This window comes from Mastigoproctus giganteus, chromosome 6 (genome assembly GCF_048544385.1).
Source record: "Mastigoproctus giganteus isolate SK-2022 chromosome 6, ASM4854438v1, whole genome shotgun sequence".
In the NCBI taxonomy this organism is placed as follows: Eukaryota; Metazoa; Arthropoda; class Arachnida; order Uropygi; family Thelyphonidae; genus Mastigoproctus; species Mastigoproctus giganteus.
The window spans coordinates 158,519,535-158,543,385 of NC_143580.1; the positions used below are offsets into that span (position 1 = coordinate 158,519,535).

At 37.4% G+C, this 23,851-nt stretch overlaps 1 protein-coding gene across 1 annotated transcript in view; it reads left to right on the forward strand.

Moving 5' to 3' along the window:
* LOC150084689 (inactive ribosomal protein S6 kinase delta-1-like) overlaps window positions 1-23,851 on the forward strand; it is a 290,509-nt gene that overhangs the window by 187,991 nt on the left and 78,667 nt on the right. The window contains exon 10 of the mRNA XM_090376322.1: window positions 15,919-16,008. Coding sequence (XP_090232448.1) covers window positions 15,919-16,008 — 90 coding nt within the window. The remainder of the gene's footprint in view (window positions 1-15,918; window positions 16,009-23,851) is intronic.

Below are 23,851 nucleotides of genomic sequence, written 5' to 3' on the forward strand. Positions count from 1 at the left end.
AAGAGTGCTATTAATGAAGAAGATGCAATATCTGCACTTGGACATATTATAAATCCCACATTTCAAAAGTCAGAATAAGTCTGTACGGAAGATGTTACAACGATATGGAATTATTATCGCATTAATGTCTATTGCATTCTGACAAGTAACAAATTCCATCATATGAGATTCACCTCATACAAGATCTTCATGACGATGACATGAACTGTAGGACCATTCTGAGTATGGTTTCTGCAAGAACACTGTTCAGTATTATTTAGTATTAATGAGGCCTTGTTTTTTCTTAATGGTCATGTTAACAGACATTTAGATACCAAGCCATAGAACAACCATTGTGGATTGTGAAGCAATGTACTTTCCACACAATATATGAGTAGTAGTGTATGCAGCTAGTGGGAATCTGCTTTTTCAACAATATGATAGGTAAGACATACATATCTGGCTTTGTTACAGGAATCCTATGTCTTTCCTTGACAATATTGCATTATTTAAAATATTCTTCCTGGAGGTTAGTGCAATGTCCCACTTTGTAACAAATCTCATTTAGCCATGCTTTAAAGCAATACCACCCCTGTTTCATATAAAAACACTGCAGGTCCAATTTATTTGTATTGTATATGTCTCTACTGAAAACACATAGTGAGAAAAGTTTAAAATTCAGAAATTTTGGAAAATCATATCTTCCCAATACAAAACTTAAAATTTTCTGTGGAAAAAAAGTCTGTCTCTCCATAGTTAGATAGACTTTTTTCCCCAAAAAATTTTTAAAGGGCAGGAGTTTATCTCCATTTGTTAGAAAACACAATAATTCTCTGACAAATGGAGATAAAAAGTCCAAAAAAAAGGGGAAAAAACTAAGGAAGAGTAGAATTAACAGAGTAATGTTTGGTAGTACTTTCATGGAGTTTGATTGAGAATCCACTTTAATACTTCTGGTTTCTGTTACTTTGCATAGATTCAGAGCGAAGCGTATCATGCCACTTGATTGCTCTTTTATGGTTCTTGTCACCAACTGAAGGTCAGAGACAAAGAAGGTTAGCATCTCTCAACAAAAAAGGGTACTAAACAAAGGGTACCTGAGACTGTCCCTTATGCCACTGAAGGGAACCAGTCACTGATACATGGTATAACTTCTGACAGCAAATCAGATGAAGAAAACTCCAGAGTCTAAAGTATTCAAGAATAATGTAAACCAAGGTAAGCTAAAACAAGATATTAAAGGACAGGAAGGAAAAAACAGAATAATCACCCTAACAAAAGGAAATAAAAAGATCAAAAAGGGCAAAAACTTAAGGAAGAGTAGAGGCAACAAAGTAATCTTAAAGTTACACAAGCAAATGGAAATATAATCTGTAGCACTAACCCCAACTAACATATTCTATATGTTAGTTAGCCTGAATATAATTCCTAATCTGATAAAAACAAATGGGATCAGAATTTGAATTCAAGAACTAAAACACATAACTATCCCTAAGACTTTACAGACTATAAAACTAATAAAAAATAATTTTTCCGTTTATAAGGTCAGAAAAGTTCAAAAGACAGAATACAATAAGCATATCTGTATTTAGTAGTCATGGGCTTGAACCATGGTCATATAAAGCATGTGCACTTATGCTTTTTTTTTTTTTTTTTTTTAGGAGCATTAGCAACTAAGGCCATATTGCTCTGGGATATGCAGTGGTCATTCCCTGACCTTTCCGCATCCTCCGTATTTGGTGGTGACGGGCTCGAACCCCGGTCTAATCAAGAAGCGTGTGCTATGCACTGCTGCTCCTTCCCACCTGGCTACGGAAGCGCCTCATGCACTTATGCGTCCTTAGGTCTGACCACTCAACTACTATTCTCAACCCCTCTCCCTTTGGCATGATGGTGATACTTGGAGGACAGATAAAGACCTTGTTACAAATAAAAATTAAAATATCAGCAAACAGGAAATGGAACTGATCTTAAAACTGGAGCAGCCTTCCCCTGCTGGTAAACTTGGTGCACACTGAAAATAAACAACTTAAAGAAAAAGAAGAAAATCAAGGAGACATAATCTTATGCAATCTTGTGCAAAAAGCTGTCAAGCTACACTAAAGATGACCCAGACAGGAAACCACAAACAACATGAGAAAGCAAAATGTGATCATTCTTAAAGCCACAGAGCAAAGTTTGCCATTCAGGAGGCTAAAGGAATTGTAACATTGAGAATAAAACAGTACCTGAAAGAGATACAATCAATAAGGCCAATCAGAAACAAAAGAGTCATAATAGAAACAGTTTCAAATTCAAAAGATAATGTGATCCTAAATTTTTGCTGTGTATGTAATATATGAAATACCCTTTTTTAATTATTCCTGAGGGAAAACAATTGACAATGCCCTTGCTAATTAAAGAGCTATCACATTTGTTTGGTCTTTTCCTGCATTTGTGTTTAAAGAAAAAACTTCTGTTGACAGCTGATAGTAACTTCAGTAGTGTGCAGTGGCGGCTCGTGACTCTTATGTTTAGGGGTGCTGCGTCTTAAAGTTACATTAAATTGCCTTGGTTATAAGACATGTAGACATACACAGTAATAATAATAAGCAAGTTAAAAATACTACAAAACATTAACTAGACATTTACCATTAACAGACTCAAACTTTTATTTAAAACCAAAATCCATTCTTCGGTTTTTATTTGTTGAAAATAGATTAATAACTTTTTCATTCAAGTTTGGTGCACTGTTGACCAAGCTATTCTCTGTTGAAAGCATTGCTTGAGCATTTAGCCTTTCCTGATTCATAGTGTTCCTTAAAAATGTTTTTATTCTTTTTAATGTCGAACAGCAGCATTCGGGCTCTGAAGTAGTCATCGGAATGGTCAAAAGAACTTTTGAGTTTTGTAAGTTCACCAAGAACTTCAGCTAGATTATTTTCTGAGATAAATTTCAGAAAGTCAGTTAATTTTCAATAATTGTAGATTATGTCTGCTATAGAAAACTTGTAATTCCATGAGAAGTTTTTCTCTTTCAATCACGGGATATGCCTCGGTAATCTCCGTACCTCTTCCATGGGCATTTTCGTATGAAAAATAACAAAGTTCTCCTTGTTAAACAATTTAGCAGCAATCAGTTGCTTTGTAAAAGAATATCTCTCACCTATGTCAACACTTATATAGTTGCATACTTCCTTCGCTTCAATCACGAGTGTTTTTGAAGGATTTTCACAGTACATTCAATTCCTGATTTTTAGAATGGCATTCTTAAAGTTTCCTATATATTCATGTATTTTAACTGCTTCAATTTGTCAAGATTGCATTGATTATAAATAACTTCCATGTGAGGCATCCGATGGAAAAGATCTAACCAGAACTCGAATTTTTCATTACTCAAGATGTGCAAAATTCCAGTTGCTTCTAAAATCATCTTATCTGCGTTTGCTGTCACTTGTAGTTCCTCCATGCACTTTTTTTAGTATTCAAAATTTTTATAAACGCTGTTCACGGTGCATATATTGAAGTTCCATCTTGAGGGGAAGGTCGGGCAACACGGCTGTCCATATGCTTTCTGAGAACAGAGAGATGCTGTGGTGATCTCGAGAAAAATATTGGTATCGACATGAGATTCGAAAAGAATATTCTTGAATCTCGGGTACTACTTGCTGCATTTCTCATCATCAGATTCAGTTGGTGTGCATAGCAGTAAATAAAATATGCATTTTTGTACACTTCGTTTATTTTAGCCTGAACTCCCCCTTTCTTGCCTTTCATCACATTTGTGCCATCAAATGTCTGAGCAACCAGTTTTTGAGTATTTCCTTCGAGGATTATGTCTAACTGATCTAGAATGCACTTCGACGTTCCGTCTGCTGTTTGGTTTTCCGGAGGGGAAAAACCCCAAAAATGCTCAAAAATGTCTCCGTTCAGTTCATATCTCAGAACAATTGTATATGCTCTGAAAACATCTGTTGTGTCATCAGCCATGACAGCTATGAAAGAAGCTTTAATTTTTCTTTTTATTTCATCCCGGCATATTTGCCAGGAAACAGTCAAGAATATCATTCTGAATAGTTTTTGAAATGCCATTAAATGCTGCATTACTTTCCAAATGATTCTTTAAATTGGAATCTAATGTACAGGCGAAATTTATTAGTCCTCTGAATACTCCTGGATGTTTAGAATCATCTTTTTCATCATGTCCAAGTAAAGGAATTTCAAACTGTCCACAAAATTTAATGCAGTCTATTATTTTAGATAATACCTCACGATTCTTGGTAACTTTTCTGTTATGTTTGCAGATTGAAAGTCTGTAGGCCTCACTAAGCTGTTCTTTAATATTTATGCTTCCTAAAAGCGATAATGAAATCACATTATCAGTATGTTTCTTCGAACTCTCTTGTTTTAGAGTTTTTTATTTCATTCTGTTTATGTTTGTAAAGCCAATTTTTGTCCATGTTAAGTCACCTCCGAACAGTAAACAAGGAAAAAAACCAAACAATGCATTTTTAACTTCACAACCACAAAGCCAACATTTCCTTTGATACCATTCAGTTTTAAAACTGCGAATATATTTCTTATTACCCACTGAGAAATTTGAATCTTTGGTGTGGGACAGCCTTCATTTTTAATTGCATTTTTTTCTTGGAGAGATAATTGTGAAAAACTAACTTGCTGAAGTTTATTCACTCTCAAGCAATTTACTTCATAGGGAAGCATGGAGGTCATGATCGAATCAAATTTCACAAAATAGTGTGGCGTGGAAATAATGTTCTACTTACACATCACCTCATAATATAACTTCAACTTACCAATTTCAAGCTCAATTTGCAGTAAGCTGTAATACTCAACATTCAACACTGTTGAATGTTGAGTATTGACTTAACACTGATATTATTTAGTTACTTAATGGAAATTCGGGCAAATAACAAAAAGATACAGACATTATGGCTACACACCCATCATGATCAACAATAAAATCTGCACTGCGTGCTTTACAGTGACTTTGATTCGTTTCACCTATAAAAAATATATATTGGCAAGTTGCCAATATGCTGGTTGCCAATGGCAACCAACTACCATATATTCACTGGAATGCAAAATGTGTCACTGCCTGGTGCACAGGGAGGCCTATAGTTAATTAAACTTCAAGTTGGAAACAATTTGGTGTTTTTATTCGTTTATTATTGAAATGATTACTGGAAATAGAGGATGCGCATTCTGTATGTGGGTCATGTTAATAAAAATATTCATTGCATTGCATTGCATTGTTCTTCACAAAATTTCATATAACTCCTTTCACTGTATATCTAGATTTAAATAGCTGGGGGTACTGCAGTGCCTGTGGACGAGCCGCCCCTGGTAATGTGGACAGAGCAGATGAGTAGGTAGCATACATTCATTGAAATTTGATCTGAGTCTCGTTGATTCTCTCAGACTGATAGAGGATTAAGCTTTTACTATAGTAACTAAATGCATTGCATGTCAAGACTACAGTCACATGTCTGAGAACTGCAGTCTGGAAGCTCCCTCTTTTGGCCACTGTGCCAAGAGTAGAAATGCCTTCTCAGACTTCCTACATAAGTCAGAAACCTCCATCTGTGTCAACTGTAAAAGGAGAAAACAGGAATGCAAATACTCTGAGATTCAGTGCGACCAGAATACAAAACCAAGATAGTATCTGATAAAATAAGGAAAGCTACTGAGGAGAATGAGGTAAACATTTTTTGTTTTACGTACAGGAGTCTTACTTCCCTAGAGGGAAATTTGGGAGAAGGTCCAAGGGCACTGGCTTCTCAGGAATCCCCTGAATGATATTTACCAAAGATGCAGATCCTAAAACATACATTGTCATCCAAAATAATCATGTGATAATTCTTAAACGTCACTGCCCTCTTTGGGCTCAAACCTCATGCCATCTGCATCCTTTAACTTTTTTTACATTCTCTTACTACCTAATCTTACTATACTGTCCCCCAGATGCAGATCTAAATGGTGCTATCTTGTGCTTGGAAAAAGTGATTGACATACTGGGAAAGAAACAGAAATATTGTTATGGCTGTGGAAACCAATGTCAAATCTCCACTTTGGCATAGTGCCCAAAAAGAGCACAGAGGCTTGTTTATAAAGACTTCATCCTATCCCATAATCTGGTCGGTCTAAACTTACCAAAAAGCCATTCACCTTCTGCACAGAAAACATTGTCATTAATCTTTAAGATTATTGATTGGAATATCAAGCTGACTGGACCACAAGAAACCATTGTGCCCTGGTCTTTCAAGGCTCCTTTTCCCCTCTCCTGCCTCAATTTCTCCTCTTTAAGAGCTAACTAGATTATCAGAAATGTAATACGAATTAATCTAAAATTGTATAAACCATATAAATTGTATGAAATTTCCCTCTGATCAGTACTCTGCCCTGAAATCTTGGACACTTCCCAAACTCATACAGGATGTGCTCATAAAGACAACATATAAATCAACAAACAAAAAAAGAAAATAACTGCCAGAAATAATGCTTGATGGACTCATGAGCTGATGGCCACTAGACAAAAGGTGCATCAGCAAGGTGTAATTTCCAAAGAAGAACCTGGCAGCCCCATAAAGATGTTTCTGTACCTCCTTAGACAAAAGGTACAGAAACATCAAAAAAAAACAAAAAACAAATGTAATATTAATAACAAGAAAGATCACAGCATGGCAAGATCTTGTAAAAACAACTGGCAGTAGTAATTCCTGAAGTTTCATATAAATTAATAAGAAATAAAACACACCCTCCAGAAATATATAATGCTCTGACCACTAGCAACTCTGACAAGGTTACATGGCCTGATACTGTAAAATCCATTATAAACAGACTGTTACCAAACGATTGATCTTACTCTGGATCTTCTAGAGCACTCCAGTATAAGAAAATTAAATGAACAATGTTCCAGTGCTGAAAGGACTCCCTTTTACACTGGAAGAACTGTCAACTGCTGTAAATAAAATAAACCAATAAATGTCCACATCCCGATCTGCTATAAAATTTCTTTATGAAGAAATTTTTTGAAATCACACTCAATATATTACTCCTTCTATTTTAATAAGTGCCTTATGAACAGCATCTTCCGAGATTTCTTGAAAACAGCTCTCCTCAAAATTGTATTCAATCCCATAGACACCAAAGCTTACATCCCATAACCCTTCTACCCAACTTTGGCAAACTATTTGAATATAACCCCAGAGCAACGTACTTACTTCAAACTATTTGAAGTAACCCCAGAGCAACGTATCAACTCTGTGGTACTGCACTGACAGTGGTAGAGAATGAAAAGGACCTGGGGTTAATTGTGCAGGCAGATATGAAGTTCTCTGAGCAGTGCAGACGGACTGCAAGAGTAGCTTATGGTGTCTTATCAATAATATACAGGAATTTTTCTAGCAGGGATAAGGAGGTGATTATTCCCTTGTATAAGGCAATGGTCAGCCCACACCTTGAGTACTGTATACAGGTCTGAAGGTCTCATTTCAAGAAGGACGTAGAGCTGCTGGAACAAGTACAGAGAAGGGCAACAAGATTAATGAATGGAACAAAGGGTTGATCTTATGAAGAAAGGCAAAAGAAAGTTTTGCAAATTACAGTGTCTGAAGACTAGGCACCAGCGAGGTGATCTGATAGAGGTGTATAAAGCCTTGAATGGTTTGAGCATGCTCAATGCCAGTGGGATTCTTCCTCTTGCTCAGAATAATCACCTGAGAGGGCATAAATTCAAATTGAGGAAAGACAGATGTAGGATAGATGTGCGGAAATTTGCCTTTAGCCAGCAGGTAGTTTGTTGGTGGAACCGACTTCCATCCCTTGTTGTGGAAGTTGATAGCCTCAATAAATTTAAGGCTCAGCTGTACAGGTATTTCGAACGAACAGAGGGGTGAAATGGGAGTGGTTTTTTTTATTTTTTATTATTTATTTTTTTTATTTATTTATTTATTTTTTTTTTTTGGCTGATGCTGCATAAGCTTGCTTTCTTGCATCATATGCCTCTACTAATGCTAATATCTAATTACAAATAGGATTACGCATCTCCTAAACTCAAACAATTGTGTCCAACAGACAGTATTGTTTTAAACTAGGCAAGTCCAGCAAGGACATTCTCGACTTTGTTAAGACAATTGACTCTTACGTGTACTAGCTGTTTTCATGAACTTAAAGGATATTTTTGACTCTCTGTGGTGGGAAAGCACCCTTATGAGGCTTCAGTGCATAGGCTGCTCCAATATCTTATCAAACAAATCTAATGTGTTATCTCTAATAGATTTTCCACTGTTAGATCTAAACATCAAAAACCATCACCAGATCCAGGACCAGAGGATGTCTTCAAGGTTCTATTAGATTCTTCCCAGAACCTTGTCCTCAATATATGGCTACAGAAACATGTGAAACTATACGGCCTTTTTCTGGGTGGATCTGAAGATTCCTCCCCCCCCCCCCCAATTTTTGCAGTAATCTTTGTGAAGAAGAAATACATACTCTGCTAAACCAATCATGTGTGTTATGAATTGTAATGTGTTTAAGTGCATGCTGTGTTATACAACTAACCTCTTAACAACTAGGAAGTTATGATCAGATGGAAGGTGGTTTCCTGGCTCCCAGTCTTGCCATGAGGAACCAGTATGAATCTCTGACAGGACTGTCTCCATTCCTATATAAATATGAAATGGAGAGCATTCCAGAGAAAACAGGAAATTAGGAGATAAGGGTACAAGAAATGATATAAAGGATGTGGATAGGAACAAGAGGGCATCCCTGTATTCCTGCTCCTGTAGACAAGCAAAGGTCAGCAAAGAAAATGGAAGGATATAGGAAGATGTAGTAAGAGAGAGAAAGGGAACAGAGTAAAAAATCAGAGCAGCAGAGATAGAGTAGAATATGAAAGGGAAAGAGTAAAAGCTGTAGATGGAAGGAGGAGCATCTCCAGGGTCCCACACTGGGCAAGCACAGGGTCAGCTTTGTTGCTGTATTTATGAGGTCATCAAAAGTACAGACCACCACAAGATCCCAACCTCCAGGAGAGTTTGCAAGGATCAAGCGAACTCTGTGTCCACAAGATCCCACACTGGAATGTTAGGAAACACTGGTGTTAGCAGCAGATGGTGACAACAGGAAGATACGTGAAGGCAGGAAAGTCTGTTTGTGGTTCCTGTATTGTTGTGGAGCATGCTATCAAATCCTACATTGAACTAGAGGAGTTGTTGGCAAAAGAAATGGAAGTAGGCAGTAAGAACTCAAGGAAAATGAAGAGTACCATGACAGGTAATTAGAAATGTTTTGTATGAGGGGATGAACCAATTCACATAGATTTTTGAGACAAAGTTCACTTGAGGAATGAACTTTCTTGTAATTGTAATGTTTCCCATTTCACTTTCCTCCCACCAGTTTTGCCAGATGCATTCCACTTCACCCCAAATTCTTTTCTTTTCTCTTGTGACGAATATGACTTGGCGAGTCACTCCAGAGACTTCAGTGGGGGTATTTTCTTTATTGCATGGGAAAGGCCGCAATATGCAATATGTAAACCTAAAGGAAGTTTGCCCAGTAAAGTTTTAATGGTCTAAGTAGAAGGGGTTCTACAGGCACGAGACGTCTACAGTAGGATAAGTTGCTGCATTTGCTCTAAGTGTTTTTTGTGCATAATGAAGTTTACCTGGTGGAACCAAGCTGGAGCCCCATATCTGTCAATCATTATGAATAGTCCCTTATAAAAATTTCCTTGAGACCTCAATGTTGTGAGTGACCCTGGAAATAATTTGGATATCTTTCTTGGCCTTATTTGATGATCTTGATGATCATCTCTTTCCTGTGGTAGAAAAGATAGATGATCATCAAGTATCATACCTAGGTACTTCAGATATTTTTATCTGATGGATTTACTCTGATATCTGATGGTTGGTGACCTGTTTTCATTTGCCCTTTCTTTGAGCATTAGTGTTGCCATCTTTGTGGTTGAGGCTGTTAGTTTATGTATGTGAGTCCATGCTTCCAGCTCTCAGAGGACTTTACCTGTTTCTGGTTGTTAGCATAAGATAATGCAGTATTGACTAGAAATGATTTCTCAATCTGTGTGTCAAGGACAATGATCCAAGTCACCAGGTCAAGAAATGATCTTGGAGGTCAGCCTTTTGTGTGACCCTCTCTGCTGGTATTGTCTGAATGGTGAGCTTCCTGTTGATGAAATAAATTGATGAAATAATCTTCATGACTATCTAAAAATAAACTCACCATCTCTCTCTCTCTCTCTCTCTCTCACACACACACACACACACACACACACAACACACACACACACACACACACACACACACACACACACACACACACACACACACACACACACACACACACACACACACAATGAATATGGTTTTATTCAGAGGCGAACTTGGCCCTAATAGACCCAACTATTAAAATCAGTGAAGTTTTACTTTCCCTGGTCACAGAAAGTGAACATCTAGGAATTAGCATAGAAAAAGGCTGACCTTCCCATATCTAAAGAAGCTGCAAACAAAATAAAACTGTTCACAAGTAAGCTTATTTGGATTTCCAAGCAAGATTGGGGTCTATATAACAATTATGTTCAAACATACTAGGGCAAATTTATACAAGGACTGGTACGAAAGTAATATCTCCTAATCTTTTGCTTTCAAATGTGGTGTTGTAGATCATTTTGCGTATCACTTGGATAGTTCAAAATGGTGGATGTTACAGATATATGTATCAAGCAAAGAGTGATGAATGAATTTCTTACCAAAGAAGTGATGCCTATCGAAATCCATTGGCATCTCAAAAATGTTTATGGTGACAATGCTGTAGATGTGAGTACAGTTAGACATTGGGTAAGCCAATTTAAGAGTGGAGAAAGTGATATTGTTGACAAGCCCCGAAGCAGCTGGCCAGTAACATCAGTGACAACAGACAACAACAGCCAGATCGACACGCTGATCAAAGAGGACTGCTGCAACGCAACAGCCGACTGGGCTAGCCGGGTGGGTAAAGTGCCTGCCTGGCAACCCAAAGGTCGCGGGTTCGATTCCCGCCTCAGGCTTGGATCAAAGTACTGCAAAAACCTTGGGAGGAGCATTATGGCCACAGAAGCCTATGCGCCAACAACTACCAAAAAAAAAAAAAAAAAAAAAAAAGCAACACAACATGCAAATGCAGTAGGCTGTGATAACCATCATAAAGGAACTAGGCTACAACAAGGTTTGTGCCTAGTGGGTCCTATAAATGTTGACACATGAGTACAAAGAAGCCCAGAAAGTCATATGTATGGAATTTCTCCAGCACTATGAGAGTGAAGGAGAGATTTTTCTTTCATGCATAGTCACAGGTGACAAAAACTGGGTCCACCATCATGAACCTGAAACAAAGAGAAACAGTCAGAGTAGCACCATCAAAATTCACCACTCAAGAAGTTTAGAAGACAGCCTTCTGTCTGTAAAGTCATGACGACAGTGTTTTGGGACAAAGATAAGGGTCTTACTTGTGGACTTCTTGGAGCATGGCACCACAATCAACTCAGATCGATATGTGGAAATGTTGAAAAAGTTGAAAGCCTGTATCCATAGAGTTCAACCGGACAAAAACCTAATGAAGTTCTTCTCCATGACAACACACAACCCCATACCAGCCTGCATACAATGGAAGCCATTGGAAAACTGAGGTGCACCGTTCTTCCTCACCATTCTCATAGCCCGAATCTTGCACCTTCTGGCTATCACCTCTTCGGCCAACTGAAGGATGCACTCTGGGGAACCCATTTTGCAGAAGACAACTAGCTCAAGCACAGTGTTTGCAAAGTCCTGCGGAGCAAGAGTAAAGACTTTTACGGAACTGGATTACAGCATCTGACTCAGAGATGGCGGAAGTGCATAGAAAATAATGGTTACTTTGTGGAAAAATAACAGTGTGGTTATTAATGATTGAGGATTAATTGATGTAAAAAGCATAGTTGTAGGAATTAAATTTTCTGAGATAAAAAATAGGAGGCATTACTTTCATACTTCTCCTCGTACCTGTAATCACCTATAATGCAGAGGCATGGTTTCATGGGGCCACCATCATTATGTTCCGAAATAAGATGCAAACAATCCAAAGGGATATGTGAAGAATGCTCCTATGTTCCTAGTCCTTTCCTAGTTTTCCAGAACCTGCAGGACAGTTTCTACTCTGGTTTTACAAGTTTTTCTGGCTCTCTTCCCCTGGTCTGAACCTTATATTCAGAGGTGTATGCTATTATATAAGAAAATAGGAACACAAGAAACATATCAATCAACATCAGTGCAGGCCCTAAAACTGAAAAGCCAGATGATGGAATGAGCTCATGAGCAACTGGTCATTCTCATTCTAAGAGAATGATAACTAAAAGCATATCTCCCAAAAGTTTATTTTGCCCTAGCAAAACTGTCAGAAGAATTGTTCCATCCTAATATATTCATTCATACCTCCTGACTGGCCTAAATGTCAAGCTGTTTGATCTTGGTTAGCATCTCGATACTGGGGAATGTATTTGTGGAGAAAACTTGGACTGAGTGCAAATGTTCTATCATCACAGCCTCTATGATGACTTAGGACAGTCCTTTTTATTTATCTCTGGCATATTGTGGTTCAGGACAAAAAAGTAAATTGATAGAATACAAGGACATATTCATTCAGTTTAAAGACCTAGCCAAAGTTTCAGTAGCTAAACATATCAGGGACAGCTGCAGTCCATGGCAACCACCCCATCATTTCAGTATGACTCCAGATATTCAGTTCAGTTGACCTGAACCCCCCCCCCCCAAAAATACCTTTTTTTTTCTCCTTCCCTTCATTATATTGTGTCACAACTATTTATTCTTTTCACAGTTCCCTTTTCGCTCCGTCCTGTCTCCTATCATTTTTTTCTCTCTCTCTCTTACAGAGCAGAAATAGTTTTGCTGGTTAGTTTCTGATGACTGACATTGTATTTTCTGGCTTCCAGGGGTTTGACATTTACTGACCTCTGTTTGCTGGGCTTATGTTGAAAATGGCATTCAGTGGCTGTTGCCCCTTCCCCTAAAAAAGAAAGGCTGTTTTTGTTTTTTTGCCTTGTCTTTAGACCAGCCAGTACACATTTGCTGTGCCCCTCACCCTCCTCATGACTTGGACTAGGGAGCAACTCTTGCTGCTGATTACTGCTTCCTGTTAGCAAAGTGGCCAAGTATAACTCAACAGCTCCCATATAAATGTGCACATACCTATCCCTTTCAGTACCCTCTGATGGTAGCCTTGGCTACCAAAATGTTTAATAGCATTTTAAATTTGACTTGGCGCATTATGGCCTTAGCTGCCAATGCGCCATTAAAAACCAAACCCAAACCAAGCCCTCTGACATCACAAAATAACATGGTGAAGTCAAACTTGTGTTTATAAGCCACTTAACAATAAGATGCTACATACATTTAGTATTTTATCTCAGGTGGTCCACTTTGCAGCTGGCATCCAACAGCTCCTTAAATTTCCTAATTAATAGATTGGGAGATGAGACAGTTGAATGGCTGCATAATTTCTGGCTCTGACACCATTCAATTTCTTCCTCTGGGAACATTTGAAACTGTTGTGTTGTGAGGATGTCCAAGGATCTTACAGAACTATAATAGAAAATTATATCTGAATTTGCAGCCGACTGGGCTAGCCGTATGGGTAAAGTGCCTGCCTGGCAACCCAAAGGTCGCAGGTTCGATTCCCACCTTGGGCTTGGATCAAAGTATTGCAAAAAAAAACCTTGGGAGGTGCATTATAGCCACAGAAGCCAATGTGCCAACAACTACCAAAAAAAAAAAAATGTAAATTTGCAAAGACCAGCCAAGACACGTTATACTGGGGATTCAGTCATCGAGTATCTTTAGGAACATAAAGTGCTCAGAAGTAAATGTAGAGTATTTGAAGATCAGCTGTAATTTAACTTATAAACATGAACTGAACTAGCACATTAACAGTCATGTCATTTCATTTCACCTGTAGTTTGGTGTGCTACTTTGGGATGCCCTGTGTATATTCTTACGTAAAATGTTAAGACAATAAATAAAATTAAATGCTCATTAATATTACTTTGCTATGAATTAATTTAAATGTCTGTATATATATATATATATATATACACAAAGGGTACTAGGAAAGTTTTGCAATATGACGCAACAATGAATCACAGGAAGCTGCTTGTTGCTGCATGTTGAGAAATGTTCATACATGCATAGTAGCCGCCGCGCAAAGTCGACGGGCTCAGTTATTCATTAGTAGTGAGAGTGTAAAGTGCTTGCGATGGCATCGTGGTCACGAAATGAGATAAGGACAGTTTTGCGGTATAATTTCGTGTGTGGTTTAACCATAGACCAGTGCTTAGAAGAAATGACTCTTGCACTAGATGATGATTGTCCACATCGTACAACAATATTCAGGTGGTATAGAGAATTCCAAAGGGGAAATTTCACTCTCGAGGATTCTGAGAGGCCGGGAAGGCCACGAACGTCAGTTACGGAGGAAAACGTTACTGCTGTGAGGAAAATGCTTCACGAAAACAGGCGAGTGACCTACCAACAGATAGAGGATACTTTGGGCCTAAATGCACCAGCAATTTGTTCGATTCTGCAAGATCATTTGCACGTGAAGAAACTTTGTTCTCTCCGGGTGCCGCATTAACTGACTGAAGAGCAGATGACACGTGTGACTTGGTGCCGGGAGATGTTAAAAAAGTTTGATAATGGACAATCTCGGTATGTGAACAACATCGTGACAGGTGACGAGACTTGGCTGTACTATTACGATCTGCCGACCAAGGCTCAAAACAAAGTTTGGGTCTTTGATGATGACGACACACCCGTAATTGTCAGAAAATCCCGATCTGTAAAGAAGAAAATGATAGCTGTATTTTTCAAATTGAGTGGAATTGTGGAACGTGTCGTTTTGGACACGCAGAAGACAGTCACAGCTAAGTGGTATACTAAACAATGCCTGCCTAAAGTCATCGGATCTATGAAGAACCTGCGGCCAAAGTCAAGAATGGACACCTGGTACCTCCATCACGATAATGCTGCAGCTCACCGCGCCAAAGCCTGCACCGAATATTTGACCACGACAGGACTGAAACTTCTCGAGCACCCTTCCTACAGTCCAGACCTTGCTCCCTGCGACTTTGCACTGTTCCCGCATGTGAAAATGAAGCTAAAAGGGAGGCGGTTTTCCAGTGATGAGGACCTTCTACGGGCTTGGGACAACGAGTGTGCTGTACTCCCTAGTGAAACTTGGCAGAACTGGTTTAAAGATTGGTTTCGGAGGATGGAGAGGTGTATTGAATGTAGAGGAAATTACTTTGAAAAAATTAAATAAACAAAGCTGTATTGCAAAACTTTCCTAGTACCCTTTGTATATATATATATATATATAACCAATATTAAGTATAAAATTAAAATTAAAAAATTTAATTTTCAAAAAATTAATTTTTTAAAAAAATTTAAATGGAATTATTTTTAATTGGTTTTTAATTGAATTTCTAAATTATTCGGAAACTTTCGCAACAATTTTAGTTCTTGTTACTTTTGCTTTCCCCTCCCTGTTGATTTAACCTTTATGTTAATTTGACTATTATGTTTAAATTTTCACTCAACAGTTTTGCCATACTACTGGCATATGTTTTAATTTTAATTTTATACTTAATGTTGGTTATGCATTGGGCATCATGTGGAGGATTGTGTATTTTGCTGCCTCTAATGATAGCTTTATATTTATTTTTTTATTTATTTTATTTTATATTCATAATTTTCCTAACTATGACATTATTCAAATATATATATATATATATGCACACACACACACACACACACACACACACACACACACACACACACACACACACACACACACATATATATATATATATATATATTTTTTTTTTTTTATTCTTAGGTCATATTCTCTTAACATACCAAAGCCAGTGGAATTGTATCGATAAAACTGTTAACAATAATTCTAGGAGGTATATGTATACTGCTCCAGGTAAACTAAAAATTGTATTATATTATGCATTCACTTTAATATTTCTCCTTATTTGTCATCTGTATTCCTGCTCAACAGACATATAAACAGAGAAAAATCACCATTTAGGGGGGAAAAAAAAGTTAGTAATAATGGTGTGTGGAAGTCAGAGACAAATGAATAAATAAGTAGCACTTATTTATGAAATTAATTTCATTAATGATATTTCATTAATGAAATATCATTAATGAAAACACACCCTCTATATTCAAGGATCCTTGGATGCAGAGAGAGTGGTTTTCCTTAGTCATAGTTTGGTACCTACATAATAATAATATATACAAGCACATTATAATAACATTTGCTTTCCTAATTAATAGTACAATGAACTCTAGCTACCTGCATTAATAGCAGGAAGAAGCATGAGTAATCAAAATCCAGATAATTCAATTTTATTTTTAACTTGCATACCTGTAATTTTTTTAAAATAAAACATATTCGAATTATTGTAAATTCTAAAAGACTTTTCTTGGCTAAAGCCTCAGGGTATTAATAAGTTTACTTATGCATGGGTTAATGCACACACATCATATATACTAACAAGGTAGTTTTAATGCATCATTTTAATTATATCTCATATTGTGAATACCTTCACAACGAATTGCCATGGTATTGTGTTACCTCAAATAAGTAATGCTTCATCTATGGAGAAGACTATTATTGCTTATTCTCGGCATATATCACCACCCAGACGGCACCGTTTCAAGGCTTTTTGGCCCCTCTTTGGTAGGTACCCTGGTGTTGCAATAATGACAACCCAGTTATGAAGTATGACTCCACATTATAAGAGATGCCTGATAGTGCACAATGCTTTAGTCTAAAAGACATTTCTTTGCTAAACTCTGAAGCTTTAGCCAAGAAATGTCTTTTAGACTAAACCATTGCACACCATCAGGCATCTCTGATGTATCCTTTAGCTTTGTTTCAAACATCCCATCTTCGAAGGGTTTCTTTATTTGAGGCCTAAAGAAAATTTCTTTTTTCAGTTTTGCATATGTTAATTAGAAGAACATTTCTCTTAGATAAACAAAGTCCAATTCCTTCTTTATCCTTTATGGGTCAAGACTGAAACCCATGTTTGTGCCTCCCATGATACACATTTTCTCCATTGGGGGAAGAATGTCATACCTCCCAATAACATGAGACAGTTGCACTCAGCTCATGCTACTCTTAACTCCCATGCCTGTAAAATATATACCGACGGATCGAAAACTGACAGTATGGTAGGTGCTGCAACTGTTTTTCCTTCATGTACAATTTCAACCACACTACCTTTATCATGCAGTGTCTTCACTACTGAACTTTATGCCATCAAGTTAGCACTTAGTAAGATTATTGAACTTTGCATTTCACCTGCAATAATTTACATGGATTCCCTCAGTGCTATCTATGCCATAAGGAAGAATTTCTCCTCTTCTCATCCTACATTGAAAGAAATTCATTCCCAACTATTTTCCTGTAGCGTGTCCAATCAGACAATCAGCTTTTGCTGGATCCCTGGCCATTCTGGCATTCCGGGAAATGAAAGTGCAGACTTTGCCGCTAAACATCCTCAACCCACTCTCTCACAACATCCTCAGGTTCCATACACTGATTATAAGCCTGTTGTTCGTAAAGCATGTTATGACAACTGGTCACAGATATGGAAAAGGAATACTAACAGCAAACTTTACCAAATAAAACAATAACCAAAGCTGTGGCCCTCTTGCTTCAGACCAAACAGACATGAGGAAGTGGTGTTGGCAAGGCTAAGAATTGGACGTACGCATCATACCCATCTCTACTTGCTATTGGGAAAAAGTCCACCTCAGTGCTCATCCTGTAACAGTCGGCTTACGGTCCGCCATTTTCTGCTTGATTGTCCCTTGCATTCAACCATCTGGTCAAACACTTTTCAATCAGTTTCCAGGCTTAACATATCACATGATTTATCTCATATCCTAGGAAATGATGCAAATATTGAAGAACTTTTAATATATTTAAAATGTATTGGCCTATACAAAAGTATATAATTTAACAAATATAAAGATAGGGTCATGCAATTAAACGATGAATAGACACAATTTGGCCTCAGTTGCTCTTGTGTCTTTAAACCCAACAACAACAACAACCCAAGAATTGGAACATATTCTTGAACATCTCTCTCTCTCTCTCTCTCTCTTTTTTTTTTTTTTTTATAGAAACCACAAACACAAGAAATATTGGAATCTATAGTACTTAGTACCATGCATGGGCTGAAGGTTGCGAAGATGAAAGAATATACTTGATGACATTAGACTTGAACTTTTAATGTTCAGAAAAATATGTATGAAGGAAGGTTGTTCCAGAAAACGGAAGTTGAATGAATAAATGAGGAAGAAGAAAAGTTGATTCTGTGAGTTTGAAGTTGCACAGTAAAAGAATTTTGACTGCTTTGGAAGAGAGAGTGGGATTTATAGAAGCCAATTCAGAAAAAGTGCCCATAGAAGTATCTATAGAAAAGGCATGCAGCAGGAACAGAACATCTATGAGACAGAGAGTGGAGAGACTCTGTTAGAGACAGGGCTGGGCGATGGCCCGGGGCACTGACACTTTGGGGGGCACATGACATTGGGGGTGTCGAAGTTTTGAGAGGGCACATATGCTTCGTGAAAGGGGGAAAATGATTTAATATGACAATTATTATTCTGGATGTCTTTTTTTGTGTTTACATTTGTTTTTTTAACTTTCCTCTAGAAAAAATAAAAATATTAACTCAATAAAAACACCTTAAATTTTTTCTATCTGGTAGAGGGTAGTGAGGAATGCCTCCCTGCCCAGGGTGCCAGTATACCTTGGGCCAACCCTAGTTATAGAACAGTCATTAATTAAGCTAACTGCCCTCTTTTGAATGAAATATAAAAGCCTTAGAGAGGGTTTGGGAGGGGGGTACTGCCCCAGATGTAGGAACAATATTCCATGGTAGAGTGGATTTGCAATTTGTACCGAGTAAACAGTTTTTTTTGGAAGAAAGTAAAGCCAACAGCAAAAGCGAACACCCAGTTTTTTAGATGCAGAGGAAACAATATTTGTAATGTGCTAATGCCAAGGGAAATTAGAAATTTGAGTGTCATCAAAGATGAGCAGAAGAATCGTTTTTGTGAGATATAAGACAGGATTGAGGTTTGGAAGGATTGAAATCAACTAAGTTATCTTTGACCCACTGGAGAATTACCTGGATATCAGCATTTAAGGAATTGGTAGTTGATATTCAAGAAGTTGAAGTTTTTTGTGCATGGCTTCTCAAACTGTAAGGTGTAATGCAATGTGCTATCATCAGCAAAACTATGAATAGGATTTCCAGTCAGAGGAAGGTCAGTAATATACAAGAAGAAAAGAGTGGGACAAAGAACTGAACCTTGGGAAACACCAGAATTAATGGAGAAGTTAGAGAGCCATCAACCATCACATGCAGTGAGCAGTCAGAGAGAAAACTGGATACCCAACTACAAAAAAACATTTAGCAAACATAAGGTGGGTGCTTATTTAGAAGACCTTTATGCCATATAGGATTAAAAGCCTTTGAAATGTCAGGAGCAACTGTTTTAGTTTCACCAAACTTTTCCATTGAATTTGTCCATAGATGGGTAACATAATCCAGAATATCAGTGGATCGATACTGACAGACTGGATACTGGTGATCATTGATCAGATGGAAGGTTTCTAGATATTTTAGTAGTTAGCAGTTAATGGAGTTCTCCATTACTCTAGAAAGAGTGGAAATAAGTGCAGTAGGATGATAATTGAATGGGAGGGCTTTGTCACTCTTTTAAGAAACTAGCTGGATATGAGCAAATTTCCAAGCAGACAGAAAAACACCAGTGGAATAAGAGTGTAAAAAGGTGACACAGAACAGGAGTAAACTCAGGAGCACAGGTTTTGAAAACCAGTGGAGAAATGCTTAATACTTGGCTTTATCTTTAGCTGAGGCGGCAGTAGAACAATCAGGTTTAGAGATGGGCAGAAGATGCAGCCAATATCTTTGGGAAGTGACCAGAATGCTTGATTAGCATTTGGACAAGAAGAAAGTTTTCTACTCTTAGCCTTTTAAAAATCTAGTTTGGACCTGCTTTACAATCATTGCAAAATTTGGTGTAGGCAGAAAATGTGGCTAGAGATTTGCATGCAAGTCAGTTGTGATATGCAACATTCTTATCTTAAACAGCTTATTTATTGGAAAACCAAAGTTTAGATAAAGGGCGCGAATTTAAAGTGGAGTGTCGAATAAAAGATTTCATCCCTACAAAAATAATTTCACTGACACGATCTGAACAAGCATCAGAAGATTTAAATGGTAATCCAGCCAAGGAAAATAAGAATAGTAATCTTGCAGTTCATCCCATATTGCATTCTTATAATGCCATACAACACGAGGTAGAAAATGGCCACAAGAGAAAGGTTGCATTGCAGAAAACACCATCACAAAGTTGTGATTTGAGGTGCCTAGACGACCACTCACCTTGACCATGTACTTGGAAAGGTTGTTTATGAGAAAAATATCAAGAGTTATGGCTGTATGGTTAGGATTGTCTGGTATTCTGGTAGGTAAATGAACAATCTGAGCAAGGTCATTAGTAATTGCAAAAAGCCTTGCATCTAGAGTTGTTAATCCATCTAGAGTTGTGAATATTAATATTACAAAGGAAAATTACCTCAGTTATTAAAGTTGGACTGGAGAAAGTCAAGTTTTGAAGAAAGGAATTAAAGAGTTAAATATAAGTGATTAGTGGCGTTGGGAGAACAATAGAGGCAACAAATGAATTTGGCAGAATTGGGTAGAGAGATTTTCAGCCAGAGAAAATTGAAAAGAGGAGATTCAAAATTACTAAGTCTCTGACAGGGATCATCAAAGCAGATATATGCACAATTACCAACGTTGAAGCAAAACAAATTGTTCAGCAAATAATTAGGACAAATAAAATGAGCAGTGGTTGAATCAACCACTAATTGGAATACTGTTGAAAAAAATAATTTGCGTCTTGGCAGACTGTAAATGGAAATAGACATCATTGAGATTGGAACTGAGACTAATATTGGTGAAATGAATGAGAAAGTGTTTGAGAGGTTTAGATCTTTTTGTGGATAAGTTCTATTACTTTGACTATTCTTAATGTATTCAGTAGTAAGTAAAGTGGAGTGGATATGCTCTATGAAGTAATGAAATTTTTGGATGTGATGTATATGTGGCAAGAATATATCCAGCTCCTTGACATAATGTGGCCTTGACAATGTCCCTCCACATACACTCTACTGGAAACCCTCTGGTCACTGTATGGTACAGTAGAGGCAGTGAGATCCAGATGCTTTCTGGAGAACAGATTGGATCTCACCATGATGTTCATCATAACCTCAAAAGGCATCAGTCATACTGGTTAATGGAAGAGATGGGGGGGTGCCAGACCTTTTCTCTGATGACTAAACATGGGTTTCATCACTTCAAGCCTCCAATAAGTTAAGTGGAAGTACTGCAACGGTGGATATGAGTCATCTACCATCTAGTATTGTCTGGTAAGACAGAACAGTGGCATTCCTCTATATGGCGTATTTGCCACACCTCAACGCCTTCTTATGTTGATTCATCTGGGTGGTTGCCTCCAGTATACTAGGTGCTGTTTTTCAGGCACTACATACAGGGGTTATATCCAGGGTTACTTATTAAAGTCCCACCATCATGAAGGTGCAAGCAGAGGATTTGGTTGTCACAGACCAACCAGACTTCACCGAAATTAGGTCCACTTGACACGTGTCACCTGAATATCATTTTCATCAGCATTTTAGACTTCCAGGTAGCAAGCCCAGCTTATTCATATGTGAGACAATGTTCACGACAGCCTCAAGGACCAAGGATTAAAGCAGCAGTGTCGAACAGTTTTTGCACACTTGCCAAAATTCATCAAACTCACTTGTAAGAGGATTAAAGCAACAATGTCCAAGTTTTTCCTACTTGCCAAAATTGTGGGGACCATTTTAATAACGTGCTTTTATGGAATATAGAGGATAGAAAAATACACAATGTTTTGAATTAATTTTTGTTAGAATCAATGAGAAATCTGACATATCTTTTCATTAATTGGGGCAGAGAAGACAATTATAAAATAAGTTAAACTACATCTGAACTCTACCTCCTAATTTTTAATAATATCTCTAATATCTTTCTCCTATATTTTGATTTCACCATTTTCACACAGAAAAAATTGATTTGCAGAACTACACTGAACCAAAAATTGAAAACAGTTTTGGAATAACTGTATTTAGAACCACAAACTCATTTCAATTTAAAATAAGAGTCCACATTATGACAATTAAACCAATTTGAAATGTTGAGTGCTTTGAAGTAAAATCATGTTCATTTTGAGAAGGTGCCTGTCCAAAGAAAGAAGCCTCACAAGCTCCTGAGATAGCTGAGAAAATCAATTTTGCATGAATTCAAAAGCAGTTCTCTACTTTTTAAAATTGGAAATGAACTGTTCAGATTTTTGGAGCTAAGTCTGCAATAAATCCACATGGAGGTGCTTATCAAAGTCAGTATTTTCTTTATAGTGCTCCACGTTCAGAAAGTGCATAACACCTTGAACTGTTATATGTCCCACAAACAGTTTCATTTTTATCATAAATCCTCTACCTATTATACATAATCATGAATAAGTTTATCATTTCCCTGAAGTTTTTTGTTCTAGTTCAGATCATTTATGTGAGCAACAATGTCAATCAGAAAATGCAAGTCATTTTGCCACTATTCATTCTCAAGTACCTTAAAAATTGATATCATTTCTTTCTTAACAAGAGTGTCTCAGATTGGGGTTAGCAAGCCAGTAAAACATTGCAAGCCCTTTCCATGACTTAGCAATTCCCTATATTTGCACAATACACCATGTCATGAAATCCAACATCTTCTATTTCATTCAATAACTCTAAAAATTTTCAGTTCAGAGCAATAGCAGGAATAAAATTCACAGTTTCATAACTGTATCCATCAAATATTCAAAATGTCTCTTTTTGCCATCTGGGTACAGAGATTTTTTGTGCAACATGCAATGGAATAATGCCAAATAATCAGTATCAAAGTGCCCTCGTGGATAGCACAGTTGGTATAATCATTGCCCTTCCACACTTTGTGAAAAAGACCTGAGTCTGAATCTTGCTAATGATGCAAGAAATTTTTATGGGTCTTTTTTACAATGTAGCTGAGTTAGATGGTCTCAGGTAGGGGTAGCTTGGTATTTTCTATTGGAAACTTTTGTTGTTTTTTTTTTGTCTAGCAAACAGCAAATCGACCACAGACCACACATAATTTACAGATATATTAGCATTAGCATTAGCATTAGTAGAGGCATTTGATGCAAGAAAGCAAGCTTATGCAGCATCAGCCAAAAAAAAAAAAAAAAAAAAAAAGTAACATAAATAAATAAAAATAACCACTTCCACTTCACCCCTCTGTTCGTTCGAAATACCTGTCCAGCTGAGCCTTAAACTTATTTAGGCTATCAACTTCCACGACAAGGGATGGAAGTCTGTTCCACCCACCAACCACCCGCTGGCTAAAGGCAAATTTCCGCACATCTATCCTACATCTGTCTTTCCTCAATTTGAATTTATGCCCTCTCAGGTGATTTTTCTGAGCTAGAGGAAGAATCCCATCAGCATTGAGCATGCTCAAACCATTCAAGGCTTTGTACACCTCTATCAGATCACCCCGCTGGTGCCTAGTTTCCAGACACTGTAATTTGCAAAACTTAAGCCTTTCTTCGTAAGAGAACCCCTTTGTCCCATTCACCAATCTAGTTGC